The sequence below is a fragment of the Erythrolamprus reginae genome, unplaced genomic scaffold (assembly GCF_031021105.1).
Source record: "Erythrolamprus reginae isolate rEryReg1 unplaced genomic scaffold, rEryReg1.hap1 H_4, whole genome shotgun sequence".
Classification (NCBI taxonomy): Eukaryota; Metazoa; Chordata; class Lepidosauria; order Squamata; family Dipsadidae; genus Erythrolamprus; species Erythrolamprus reginae.
The window spans coordinates 38,921-53,403 of NW_027248495.1; the positions used below are offsets into that span (position 1 = coordinate 38,921).

At 40.2% G+C, this 14,483-nt stretch overlaps 2 protein-coding genes across 4 annotated transcripts in view; one reads left to right on the forward strand and one right to left on the reverse strand.

Annotated features, from left to right (window-relative positions):
- The window catches only part of LOC139155652 (collagen alpha-2(IX) chain-like), a 29,760-nt gene extending 23,629 nt beyond the window's left edge, over positions 1 to 6,131 (reverse strand). Inside the window, exons 1-2 of the mRNA XM_070730871.1 lie at positions 6,057 to 6,131; positions 3,444 to 3,530 (exon numbers count right to left, since the gene is read on the reverse strand). Of these exons, the coding sequence (XP_070586972.1) occupies positions 3,444 to 3,530; positions 6,057 to 6,062 (93 nt within the window). The 5' untranslated portion in view covers positions 6,063 to 6,131. The remainder of the gene's footprint in view (positions 1 to 3,443; positions 3,531 to 6,056) is intronic.
- Positions 6,132 to 6,317: 186 nt separating this feature from the next.
- The window catches only part of LOC139155653 (stromal membrane-associated protein 2-like), a 68,163-nt gene continuing 59,997 nt past the window's right edge, over positions 6,318 to 14,483 (forward strand). Inside the window, exon 1 of one of the 3 annotated variants that reach the window (XM_070730874.1) lies at positions 6,318 to 7,490. In XM_070730874.1, coding sequence (XP_070586975.1) covers positions 7,388 to 7,490 — 103 coding nt within the window. In that variant the 5' untranslated portion in view covers positions 6,318 to 7,387. The remainder of the gene's footprint in view (positions 7,491 to 14,483) is intronic. The other 2 variants (XM_070730872.1, XM_070730873.1) reach the window with 2 other exon arrangements.

Here is a 14,483-nt window from a genome sequence, read left to right on the forward strand (position 1 = left end):
AAGAGAGAGAAAGAGAAGAGAGGAAGGAAGAGAGAGAGAGATGATAGAAAAAAGTGGAGAAAAAAGAGAAATGAGAGAATGATAGAGGATGAGAGGAAAGAGAGAAACAGAGAGAGAAGTGACTCCTTATTTAAAACACATGGTTAAAAGCACCCAAATAATAACAGAGAGAAAAACCCCAGCCCTTATTTATTTATTTATTTATTTATTTATTTATTTATTTATTTATTTATTTATACATGCATACATACATACATACATACATACATACATACATACATACATACATACTTCTATGCCACCCAGTCCCGAAGGGACTGCTGCTCAGACACTATACTTTTCCGCCCACACTGAAAAAAATTAGAGGGAACATTGATCCGAATGTGCAGAGCTAACTAAGATCACCTATGAAATTCAAGACAGAGACAAAACAGACTTCTATAGCACTTGGATCAATGGTACAAATGGGTAAAACAATTCAGATACAGTGAAAAGTAAAGGAAATGAAATAAACAAATCCCAAAACACAAAAAACTCACCACAAAAAAGGAGAAATATTATATTTCAGATAGGAGGTATAGCAATTTTTTTTAATTGATGACTACCTGATAAATTGTGAAATGTAAAAATAACTAAGATATACAAATACAGTGATACTTCGTCTTACGAACCCCTCGTCATACAAACTTTTCGAGATACGAACCCAGGGTTTAAGATTTTTTTGCCTCTTCTTCCGAACTATTTTCACCTTATGAACCTGCCGCCACCGCTGCTATTCCCCGTCTCCAGACTTCCGTTGCCAGCCGAAGCGCCCGTTTTTGCGCTGGTGGGATTCCCAAAGCTCCCCTCCATGGGAAACCCCACCTCCGGATTTTGCGATGCTGCAGGGGAATCCCAGCAGGGGACATCCCACCAGTGCGAAAACCGGCGCTTCGGCTGCCAAAAGGGGTGCATTTTAGGCTTGCACGCATTAATTGCTTTTCCATTGATTCCTATGGGAAACATCGTTTCGTCTTACAAACTTTTCAACTTACGACCCTCATCCTGTAACCAATTAAGTTCGTAAAACAAGGTATCATTGTATATAGAACAAATTTTGAAAAGTCGCAGTCTTAGCAGTCAACAGTACAGTTGACAACTCATTTTGTTCGTTTGTGTGTAATGTTTTGTTAGTCCTTACTTGTTTTTATCATTGTTTGTTTTTGTTGTTTGTTTTTTCTTTAATGCATTAAATTAAAAAACATTATTAAAAAAAATAAAAATAAAGAAAATAAAGAAAAATAAAGCTGTGTGGTTTCAAGTGAAAACGAAAGCAGCTGGTGGCGGTGAGGCGAAATGCTTGCCAGCTGATTCTGGGCGCAGAGTTAATTGAGCCTGCTGCAACTCACCCCTGCCCTCTTACAAGAGCCGAGTCTGTTTAATGGTTCTACGGAGCTTCCGATCCCTCAGGGAGGCCGGGGAATGGGGGGGCAGGGGGGTGAAGGGGAAGAAAAAGACTTAGTGTTTGCTTTTTCTTCTTCCTTCTGTTGTAGCCTAATTGAGAAGGAGAGCCACCTGGTGGAAGTTGAGAAGAATAGGGAAAAGAATTGAGAAGGCCTGATAAGAGGAGCCACCGCACGTCCTGCATTGCAGAGAACCGAGCAAATTCTGGGAAAGGGGCAGATCCAGCAGTGTTTTAAAAGACCGAAGGCAAGCATATCCATGTGACTACTGGCCCCATTCCCAAGTATGGAGAATCAGGACATCCATCACAGAATGTAAAATAATAAGAGTTGGAAGGGACCTTGGAGATCTTCTAGTACAACCCCCTGCATCAGCAGGAGACCCTATACAAGGGGTCCCCAGACTTGGTAACTTTAAGTCTTGTGAACGTCAACTCCCAGAATTCTGGGAGTTGAAGTCCACAAGTCTTAAAGTTACCAGGTTTGAAGACCTCTGCCCTATACTAATTCAGAGAAATGGCTTTTTTTCTTAAAAGCCTCCAGTAATGGAACAGCCACAACAATTATATTAAATAATGAACAACTTGAAAAGTTTGAAATTTTTAAAGGTGTGAGGCAGGGTTGTCCTCTCTCACCCTTACTGTTTTTATTAACTTTGGAAGTTTTATTGATAAAGATAAGAGCAAATAATAAAATCAAAGGATTAACTATAGGGGAAAAAACTTATAAAGTGCAAGCTTTCGCAGATGACTTGACTTTTATAATTGAAAATTCTATAACATCAATACCTAATTTAATTGAAATTATAGAAGAATACGGTAAAGTAGCAGGTTTAAAAATAAATAGAAACAAGACACAATTAGTAGTCAAGAACTTGACAGAAACACAGAAAAGACAATTAGAATACATCACAGGTATGAAGATAATTAAGAAAGTGAAGTATTTAGGAATCTGGATTACATCCAAAACCATATCCTTAAAAAACGATAACAATATTAAACTTATCGGCGAAATTAAAAAAGACTTCAAAATTTGGAACAACTTGAAATTTTCATAGGGAAAATTTCAACAATTAAGATGAATATATTACCTAAGGTATTGTTTTTATTTCAGGTGTTACCTAGAAACCCAGGAGGGAAATTTTTTAAGGAATTAACAACAATAGCTAGGAAATTCCTATGTCAAGGAAAGAAGGCGAGAATAAAATTAAGTGCATTACAACAGTGGTCCCCAACCTTTTTTCCACCAGGGACCAGTTTCACCAAGACAATTTTTCTATGGCCCGGTGGGGGCAGAAAGGGGTGTGGTTGGGGGATGGGATTAAGCATGGGGGTGTAGCTTATCGTTCCACTGCCTCTCTTTCCTCCCCCCCTTTTAATTTTGCAGGGGAGCCGAGGTGACAGAGGGAGGAAGGCTAGGAGGGTATGGTTTCCTTTCCCCTCCCGTTCACTCGGGACCGCCATTTGCCTCCAGCCGAGGCGGTCCACCTGAGGGAGAAAACTTTTGCTTGCTTGCTTCGTTCCTTCCATCAGTTTCAGAGGAACACACCCCCCCCGCCTGCTCCGGCTGGGTTTGCAGCAAATAATCCCAGAGGTGGGGGAGGTGCCTCCACGGACACAGTTGCCTTCCTTTGCAATCGCTGCCTGCTTGGAGCGCCCACCACTGCCAGGTCCGGTAATTTTCTTGAAGCAAGGAATCCTTCCAAAAGAAAATTACCAGAGCTGGTGGTGGGGGCTTCATGGCCACACGCACACCCCTGGCTTCGCTCCCACCCAGGCCCCCGGGAAAGCCTAGCAAAAAAAGAGCTGCATAATGCCAAAGCCTTTCCGTCTGAGCTGCAGGCAGAGCAAGGGCTTTGCGAGGAGGAAATAGACCACTTTCAACGAGGGAAGAAAGACAGGAAAGGAAGGAAGCAAGCAAGCAAAAGTTTTCTCGGCCCGAGGCAAACAGCGGTCCCGAGTGAACGGGAGGGGAAAGAGACAGGAACAGCTTGGCACTCACCAGCTCCACAGCAGCTGCTAACTCTGCGGACCGGTGCAACATGCCCCACGGCCCGGTACTGGTCCACGGCCCGGCGGTTGGGGACCCCTGCATTACAAGATATAAAAGAAAGAGGAAGATTTGCATTACCTAATTGGAAGCTATACTATCAGGCTGCAGCTTTATCCTGGATTAAAGATTGGATAACATTAGAAAATAGAAGAACACTAAATTTGGAAGGTTATGATCTCATGCTTGGCTGGAATGCCTTTATTTGGTATGAGAGGGACAAAACACATTCTTATTTTTAAAAACATATAATAAGAAAACATCTATTAGATGTTTGGAAAGACATAAAGAAAGACCACTTTTTAACTATTCCATTAGAAGCAATTTGCCACCCTAACTTAATGCAGGAAAGGAAGATACCAAAATACAAAGAATTAATAGATGACCAAATGAAATTAAGATCGAGACAAAAACTACAGGAAGAGGGAATAACAATAGTGGCAATATATCCAGATACAGTCTAGATATCAAAAAGATATTAAAACATATTTATTTAGAAAGAGTAAAAATTTCTTAGGAAATCTGTTAATTACAAATCAGAGTAAATTAATAGGGAAAGCATATAAATACATGATAGGATATAAAAATATAAACCAGACTTTGAAAGACAATATAAGTTGGTATAAAAACCTAGGAAAAGAAATTGATTTAGAAACTTGGGGAAAAGTTTGGATATTCAATTGGAAAATGACAAAATCTGTTTCATTAAAAGAAAATCAAATTAAGATGTTCTATAGGTGGCACTTGCCACCAAACAGAATTGCCAAGATGTTTCCTAATATGTCCCCAAACTGTTGGAAATGTAAGCACGAAATAGGCTCCTATTACCACCAGTGGTGGACTTGCCATAAAACCAAATTATATTGGAATATACAGTGATCCCTCGATCATCGCGAGGGTTCCGTTCCAGGACCCCTCGCGATGATCGATTTTTCGCGAAGTAGCGGTGCGGAAGTAAAAACACCATCTGCGCATGCGCAGATGGTGTTTTTCCACCGCCGCCCGCCCTTCGCCCGCCGTTGCCAGCTCCGCTTCCCAGCTGGGAAGCGGAGCTGGGGTGTCCCGAAGCGTGCGCGCGCCGCCCACCTTTGCCAGCTCCGCTTCCCAGCTGGGAAGCGGAGCTGGGGTGTCCCGAAGCGCGCACGCGCCGCCCGCCCGCCCACACCATTGCTGGGGCCGCTTCCCAGCTGGGAAGCGGAGCTGGGGTTTCCCCGTGCGCGTGCCGCCCGCCCGCCCACGCCGTTGCTCGCGCCGCCGCTGGGGTCTTACCGGGGCAAGAGGGGGAAGACCCAGGGAAGCCTCTGCCCGGCGGGGGAAACTCCACCATCTACGCATGCGTGGAAGGGCACGCATGCGCAGATGGTGGAGTTTACTTCCGGGTTGAAAACTCGCGATATAGCGTTTCGCAATACTCGAGATCGCGAAACTCGAGGGATCACTGTAATAGAAAAGTGGATAAAAGAAATTACTTCACAGGATATAAAGAAAACTCCAGATTTTTTTTAATTAGGTATAACGAAACAAAAATACAAAAAGGATATTTTTTTCTTAATTACTCATATTTTGACAGCGGCTAGAATAGTATATGCACAAAATTGGAAGGGAGAAGATATCCCCAAGGAAGATGACATAATAAGGAAAATTATAGAATGTGCTGAAATGGATATGATGACAAGGTGGTTAAATAATCAAGAAAAATCTGATTTTTACAATATTTGGAATAAAAAGACTTGAAAATATGTAAATGTATTAATGTATTAAATAGTTTATTTTTCTATAATTATAGGTATTAATGGTTAAATTACATAAAAACAAAAATTCTTCTTTTCATTTAAATTACTATGTTAATTTTACAAATTATTAGTATACTGTATTCTTTTTCTGTATTAGAAAGACTTCTACAATAAGTGGGGTAATTGTAGCCCCAAATATATGTTAAATGTATGTATGTCTCGTTTGTCCGTTTTATGAAAATTAATAAAGATATTTATTTTTTTAAAAAGGAATCTGGATAGGTCAACCGTGGATAATCTAAGGGTAAAGTGTTGCGGGTTTGGGGATGACACTATGGAGTCCGGTAATGAGTTCCACCTTTCGACAACTCGGTTACTGAAGTCATATTTTTTACAGTCAAGTTTGGAGTGGTTAATATTAAGTTTAAATCTGTTGTATGCTCTTGTGGTTGAAGCTGAAGTAGTTGCCTGGAATAAAGTGTTATACATAAGGAATTTATGATTGATTAAAATGTATAACTGTGTACTATTGTAATACTTTAAGGTATATTGATTTATGTATGGAGTGATGAAGGAAAAATGTAAAAAACCTTTTGCAAAAAAAAAAAAAGAAATGAGATTTTTCTTTCGCCTCCACGGTTCTGCGAGCGATAAGCCGCTTACAATTCACCCTGGCGGGCACCGTCCAACAAGGGCTTCCCCAGCCGTATGAGAGGCCAGGGCTCAGAATCCAGCGGTTTCTCAAGTATACTTTTCCCTCCTTCCCCCACCAAAAGAAAAAGTTCGCGTTTTTCCTCACTACGATGTCCTTCCCTTCGCGTTCCTTCCTTACATTCATTCATCATTTTCCTTCCATTCACGCCTGGTCTACCAGCGGTCCTGTTTTGGTCCGCCTCTCGGCCTCCTCCTGGTCCTTGGATTGGCTCTTCGTCCTTCTTTGGCTTGCGCGCGCGCTCTCGCCTCAGAAATAGAGGCAGGTCGTAACTCACAGCCACGTCCGCGTTCCGCAGCCGGGGAGGGGGGATACGCCTGCCGGGGGCGGTGCCAGGCGGCGAGAGGGTGGGGGGAGCCGCTCGTCGGACGCTGCCTGGCGACGCAACCGGGTAGGCGGGCTTGCACAGGCTCCTCCTCCTCTTTCCCGTCCCTCTTTTCTTCTCCTTTTCTATCGCACATACAAGAGGGGGCGGGGGGTTTCACTTTCTGAGGCCCCTTTTTTATTTAGCAATTATACCCCCAAGTCTGAGGGGAACGGGGCTGGGGAGGGGACCCGTTAAGGGCTGTAGGAGGTTGTTAGGAGGGGGGGGGGGGACTTGGTGCCTTGGAGACAGTATTTGGGGAAAGGAAAGGAGGGGAGGTGAAGGCAGCCGCCCAGCCCCTCCGTTGCCGGGGGGGGGGGGAGAGATCGCTTTCTTCCTTTTGCCCTGCTGGGGTGAGGTCTCTCCTTGAGACTGGGGTCCCAAGCTGGGACTTGGGGAGCTTCAGAAAAGGAGAGGGGACTCATGGCCCTGTTAGAAAGTCCCCACTGATTTGGGGGGGGGGGGTCCTCAGGGGTTAAGGCCTGGGTGGTAGAGGGAGCAAGGGGGCTGCTGCCTGTGTCTGCCTGCTTGGAAGTGGGTGGTCTAGAAGCCCAAAGAGGTAGGGGACATCCTGAGCCTGCAGAGCCACCACCACCCTCCCAACGGTGGGCATGGTTGCGCCTGGCATCTTGGAAATTTGCCATCAGGGTGGCCTGGATTAAGCCGGTGCCATCTGGGATCCAGGAAGAGGCTGCCAGAGGCTTTGCAGGTGTCTCCATCAACCTGCCTTTGTGTCAACCAGTCTGTGTCCTGGGCATTTGACATCAAGGCAATGGAGAAATGCTCTCAAAGCTTTCAAAGGACAACCTTGAAGGAGGAGGAGGAGGAGGAGGAGCAGGACATCTGCTGAGAACCGAAAGAGGAAGTCCTGCCTGGAGGTTATCTTCTCAAGTCAGCGGCAGCTGGTTATGTAGAAGGGAGTAGGGAAAGCCCTGGGTAGCGGCGCTTGGCTCTCTCTCTCTTTCTCTCTCTGAATTGCATGGCTAGAGAGGCTCCTCTGAAGCACTGAGGAAGGAAAGGGTCTTCCTCCCTTTAAATCTCCCCCCTTCATTTCTTTGCACTTCTAAGAAGCCAGCTTTGATCTGCAATGACAGGGAAATCCGTGCGGGATGTGGACAGATACCAGGCTGTCCTTACCAACCTGCTGCTGGAAGAGAAGAACAAATACTGTGCAGATTGTCAGGCAAAAGGTAACCTGCATGGCTTGTAAATATGAGTGTGTGTGTGTGTCTGTTTGTCTTTGGGGCCAGAATGGTCCTTGGATTTAATCTTCCACGTAGAAAGAGTAGCAAATAGATATGACTAAGCATGGCCTATTTTTTTTGTGTTTGAAAGGAGAGTGTTTTGCCAGTAGCACGAAATACAGGTAAAAAGCTTTTGCTGTTTGTAAGCAGCACCATAGTGTTGGTTCTAGCCGCAAGCGTTGTGCATTTCAGGTTGTTTTTCTTGAACCCAGGAGAGGGCTCTTCTAACCCCCTACTGCAATAGTATGCAATGCAGGTTCCTTTCTTGGAAATATTTGCTGTGAAGGATCTGTGGCTGGGCAGGTTGGTGTTGAATATTAGAGTGGGTGCAGAAATAGAAAGGTGGTTGGCTTCCATGAGAAGGGAAGAAACCCAATTGTAATTTAGGGGATCCTTGTTTGCAGTTTGTTACATAATGGCGTCAAAAGTTGGCAGCAGTCGTGGTTGCTGGTAATCTACCTAGAGAAAGCAAATTGGCATTCAATACCAGTACTTGGCTTTACTTTGGTTCACATGTAGAGAAGTATCAGAAAAGAAATAGGGGTAGGGTAATCTAGCAAATATTTGATTCAGTCAAAAAGAAAAATCAGCTTTGAATTTTGAACTTTTTTTTTGCCTATAGCTGTTTGCCCAAGCAGGTATGTGCTTTTTAACAAATAAAATGTCCAGCTTCCTATCCATAAATGTCATGCTTTTCTTGTTGACATGGTTGCAGGCAAGTTGGGAAACTTTACCTCTGAAAAGGGTTGAATTGTTTTCAAACTAATTATTATTTTCAAAATGTATATGACAAGAGTCTCAGGAAGGCTGATTAAAGATGGTGACCCTAAATTACTTTTAGAAGATACATCAGAAGAGTTTAGTCATGATATAATTGCTTTTACCCTGGGGTCAAAAACTGAAACATTTGGAGAATGGAATGTTGTTTTTTGTTAGTTGGTTTGTTTATTTTGCTTCTTGCATATATTGGCTTGTTTGCTTAAGTTGGATGGTTATGGTTTGCTTTTGCATTCACTGCTTGGAGGCAACTGCTCCTTGCTGTTGATACTGTCTCATGGTCAGGTTTGCGACCCAGAAGACAGTACAGGGACTTTTGCCTCCATTTATGAAGAAAAATATAGATGATGTACAATAGTTCAAAGTCCTGTAACATTAAATATATATTCAAGCAAACTTAACTTGGAAGTCAAGTAGCACATTAAAAATGTTATGTAAACTCTATGAATTCAGTTTACAAAGCAACACCAAGTCTAGAAGGGCAGCATACAAGTCTAATAAATAATAATAATAATAATAATAATAATAATAATAATAATAAGAAGAAGAAGAAGAAGAAGGACACCAACACCAACACCTGCTTTTGTACATAGGAAATAATCAGCTTAAGTTTTACTTTGAATCAATTTTTAACTAAACTTTCACAATATATATATATATATATATATATATATATATATATATATATATATATATATCTTTGGCTCCCCATGTTATGCTGTTTTATCTTTTATCCTAAGACGGAACGGGGGGGGGGGGGAGAAACTTCCTACTCTCTTCAGGGCCATTTGCTTGTTATCAGTTGTTGGGTTTAAAATGATCAGAAAGAATCTGGTAGCTCCTGTTTCAACCAGCAAACGTTATTAAACCACCTAAGTTTTTCTCCCCTTTTCCACCTTTTAGCTGCAGTTCACTTCATGAGATGCATAAATGGATGGTAGACATGGGTTATGTAGAGTCGCTTGCTTGAGATTGGCATTCATAGAAATTCATGTGTGCTTGTGTCTGTGCATTATAGAATATCTCATAGATACTCTAGCCATCTGATAAGATGAGCCATGGCTCACCAAAGCTTTAGCCTTTTAACAATTGAATAAAATTTGTTAGAAAAGGTGATGTCCGAGACTTCTTTGGGTTTTTTGCTACTATAGACTTTCCTCTTACAATAGGTTGCAAATGGTCGAGAAAATAGCTTTAGCAGTTGAATTGCAGGATTAGGTATAACGGTTACCAGATTTAAATTTCTGGTATAGATAAGCTTATATAGCCTCATTAAAGAAAGTATTGTTTTTTTTAAAAAAGACCAGATTTCTTTATGGATAGATCAGCACTACATTACTAAAGAAACTGTAAATGCCAGCATTGCAAAATGCTTTATTTCGGCTTTTTGATGGCTCATTTGCTATTGTGTCGTCTTCTTCCTGTTCCTTTATCAAACAGTCCCATTTCTGAGAAAAGTTTCTTGACTTTATTTTGCATGTTTTCCATGTATTTGTGGTACTGACTGTTCTAGCTTCCTCTTCTGGAAGGTTGAATGACACAGAATATAGAATAGCAGAGTTGGAAGTGTTCTGCACAAAAATGTAGATAGCATTTGGGACAAATGACTGTCTGGTCTCTTCTTAAAAGCCTCCAATGATGAACACCCACCACCACGTCCTGAGGCAAGCCATTCCTCTGATTAATTGTTCTAACTGCCAGGAAATTTCTCTTTAATTCTAGGTTGGATCGTTCTTTGATAAACTTCCATCCCTTATTTCTTGTCCTACACGTAGATGCTTTGGAAAACAGGTCAACCCCCTTCTGTCTGTGACAGCTTATGATGGTTCCCTAAGAAGCCAAACTTTGACTTGCTTTTGTGACACTTAGCTAGAAATGCTTTCTAAATATTTCCTTATTTTAAAACCATAGTAGGTTTGCAATTGCACTTTTAATTAATGTCAAACTGTCCATGTTATTAAAATGAGAAATAAAAATATATCATAATTTTAAATCCAAACTATCTTGCGTATACAAATTATACTTTTTATTGCAGCAGATATTTCAGAGCATAATCAAGGAGTACTGGTAAACAAACATTATTTTTTTTAGAAAAATAGATTTACCAGCAGGAGAAGAGTGAATAAAAATAAAGATATGCTAAGCAGTAAATCAGTCAACTCTGCAGTCACCTATCTATCCATGTTCAAGCTGAAGATAGGGTTGAGGTTCTTAAATAGTTTAATGGGGGGGGGGATTCAAAGTACTATTAAAATACTGCTGGATATTAAAATATCCTATATTTAAAACTATAGAACAATATTAAAATTGAATAAATATGCAGTAAATAGCCATCATACTGTGCATGGGGTGAACCATAAACATTTAGTCTAAGCTAAAAATTCTACCCTTATTTAGAAAAATGTAGGCATTAAAATCTCACGTTAAGAGAACCCCAAACCCAGAAGTGGTAGAAGCCCATATGCAGAGTTATTCATGAATAATGTCCAATTTAAATTAAATTCTGTATCAAATTTCCTATTCAAATATTGTACCTTTTCCCCTTTTTTACCCTGTGTCTATTCCTAGAACTTAGTTTGCCATTTTGCTGCAGAGGGGAGTATATGTGAGCCTGCAGCATCTGGGTCAATGTTAACGTATAGAAAGCCAACTTAGTATCCTTCATGGAAATATAAGGTTTGGCAATATTTGAGATCTGCGCATGCGTTACTCTAGCTAAACGCTCCAAAAGAAAGCTCCCATATGTGGAGAAGGAAAAGTAAAAGTTAACCCTCAACAACCCTCTCTAGCTTGGTGAAAGCGGATTGAGAGGAGAGCGAACTGAACAAGCTGTGGAAAAACTTTATTAGAAGGAGTTAAAAGTTGAAGCAAGTAACTTTTTTTAACGTGTCTGCGTGGAGAAGCGAGTACAAAGAGAAGATGGCATCTACTTCGGAGTTGGAGGGAAAGATGGATTCGCTGCTTAAAGCCTTTGCTGACATGGGGAGGCTGCTCCAAGATATGAAAAAGGAATTATCTACAGTGAGAGTTGGAATGGCAGAATTGAAAGAACAATCCAAAGCACAAGATCAAAGAATTGGGAAACTGGAGGTGGGAAAATCTCGCCAGGAACTTCGTATTATTAACTTGGAAGACAGACAGCGCAGATCTAATCTTCGCTTGAGAGGTTTCCCCAAAGATTTTGCGGAGAGTAAACAACTTATTCAAGAAATCCTTCAGTGGTTCACTGAGAACAAAGTTAAATGTGAGTTGCAAGAATTTGAAAGAGCGCATTGGGCTTTTGGATCCCGCAATCGTGGGGACTCAAAGGACATTATTGTAAGGTTTGTTTCTGAAAGGAGAGCTGCAGAAATATTTAAAGAGTTGAAACAGATTTTAAACTTACGTTACAAGGCTTTTCCAATACGCGTTTTAAAAGATTTGTCTGCTGAAACCCTCAAGATGAGAAACCAGATGAGAGAGGTGACCTCCCAACTTTATGAAAATGGAATCAGGTTTTCGTGGCGTTATCCTGCTACAATATTTGTGTTTAAAGATTCCAAGGCTTTCCAGGCGAGATCGTTAGAAGAGGGAAGAAAGCTGCTTTTCTAATTGGGGTTAAATCCGGATGGAGCATCCCAGAGACAGTCATCAGTGGATCGGCCAGATGCAGCAGAAGAAGAGTTGTTTCTCCAACCGTTCCGTGAAGCAGAGCAAAGTAAGGGGGAGAAGATCGCAGCACTTCAAAGAGAACTGGCCTCACTCCAGGCAGAGAAGAAAGACGAGCCAAGGGTTACTCGACAGAAGAAAAAATAATAAACTGAACTGAGTTGACTTGCTAATATGGTATTAAGTTTTTCAACTAATTAATCTTTTCTTTTTGTATTTCTTTTTTGGTTGTTTTCGCTAGTTAACAAGGGGAGAGGAGGGAAGGAGGGGGGAATCTTTTATTATGTTGTAAAATGGGGAGGAAGGGGGGGCTTTCTGAGGGAACGCAGATCCAGGAGTGCCTCTTAGTAACGGAAGTTTTTTTCGTTGCCTCCCCCTGGGGGGGGGAGGTCAGGATAGGGGCACCAGGGTGGGGATTCATTGTAACAAAAAAACATTTTTCCGGTAGGCTCTGTTTTGTTGGAAGGGGAAATGTATTTAAATTATTTTAATGGGTGATATAGGGTTATTATCGCTGAATGTAAATGGTCTCTCATCACAGAAAAAACGTTATAGAATCATGAAGCTGGCTAAGGACAGTAAGGTAGATGTTTTATTTTTATCAGAAACTCATAAGGGAAGGGAAAAAACAGATAGATTAGTTACAAATACTGAGTGGCAGAAAGTTTATGAGTCGAGAGGAACGAATAAGGCAAAAGGAGTCGCCATCTTGTTTCACCGAAGAGTGTATTTTCAGTTAAGTAATATTAAAAGGGACAAAGATGGCAGAATGTTATTTATTAAGGGGAAAATAAGAAACAAGTTAGTAACCTTAGCGGTAATTTATGCACCTAACGTAAATGCAAAACAATTTATAATAAATGTAAAACGGAAACTAGATAATTTTGCGGAAGGTATAGTGATTTTAGCAGGCGATTTTAATTTGGAATTAACAGCAGGGAAGGGGGAAAAGAAAAAGTTACACTTAAATAAAATTAATATGATGGATCTTCATGAAAATATAGTTAATAGAGACACTTTCTATTCTGCAAGACATAATAAATTTAGCTGTACAGACTATATGTTAATTAATAAAACAGATAAGGTAAAGTTTAAGAAAGCGGAAGTGAAAACTATTTGGCTATCAGACCATGCTCCTCTCTTGGCTGTGATAGAGATAGAGGTTTGTAGGAAACAAAGAATTTGGAGGTATAACCCCATCATCTCAGCAAACGAGGAGAGTAGAATTAAATTACAAAGGGAACTCAATGGATTCTTTTGTATTAATGCAACAGGTGAGATTAAACAAACAATAGTTTGGGATACACATAAAGCAGTAATGAGGGGTAATTGCATTAGTACTGAAGCTTTTATTAGGAAATCCTGGGATGTTAAGAGGAATAACTTATTAAAAGAAATAGATTTAATCCAAGAAACTTTAAAAATTACAAGAAATAGAGAATGGAATTTATTATTATCATTTAAGAAAAAGAAATTACAATTACTTGATGAAGAAAGATGGAATAAAATGAAGATGATTATGAAACATAGAATTAGGGGTTGGAGTAACAAATCAATGAAGCAAATGGTACACTATTTGAAAAAAAGAAAAGAGAAATCTCACATCTCTGCTTTAAAAGATAAGGATGGTGTAATAAAACGTAGTAATGTAGAAATGGAAAAAATAACGAGAGATTTTTATGGGGAATTATATAAAAAAGAGTATGTTATTTTGCAAACCTCAGAGGTTAAAAAGAAATTAAAGGAAGAGGATAGTCAAATGTTAAATGCAAAAATCACAAGTGAGGAGATATCTAGAGTTATTAAGGGATTGAAATCTGCCAAAGCCCCAGGTCCAGATGGTTTTACTGCTGAATATTATAAAGTGTATATGAATGAATTATTACCGCATATGGAAAAATTGTTTAACAATGTAATGGAGACTTTCGAAACTCCACAGACGTGGAAAATGTCAGAAATTATAACGGTCCCAAAACCAGATCGTGATTTAATTGATCCGAGTTCTTATCGCCCCATCAGCCTATTAAATCAGGATTATAAGATATTTATGAAAATATTGGCAAATAGGGTGGAGAATATATTACCAAAAATAATTGGAGAAGATCAATATGGATTTGTGAAAGGAAGGAAAATTTATGAACCAATAAGAAACGTGGTCAATGTTTTACACCATGCTACCAGTACCAAAAGAAAATTAAGTATTTTAAAATTAGATGTCTATAAGGCTTTTGACAAAGTTAACCATGACTACCTATTTCAATTATGTAAAGACTTAAACATGGGAGACATATTTTGTAGAGTTATAGAAACAATATATAAGGATAATGTGGCTCAAATCAGAGTAAATGGCAATAGAACAGAAATGGTTAAAATTCAGAATGGAACTAAGCAGGGTTGCCCACTATCCCCAATGTTATTTGCATTAGCAATTGAGACCTTAGCAAACAAAATTAGAAATGATAAGGAATGGAGAGGCTATCAAATAGGGGAACTTGAATTGAAATTAAATTTATT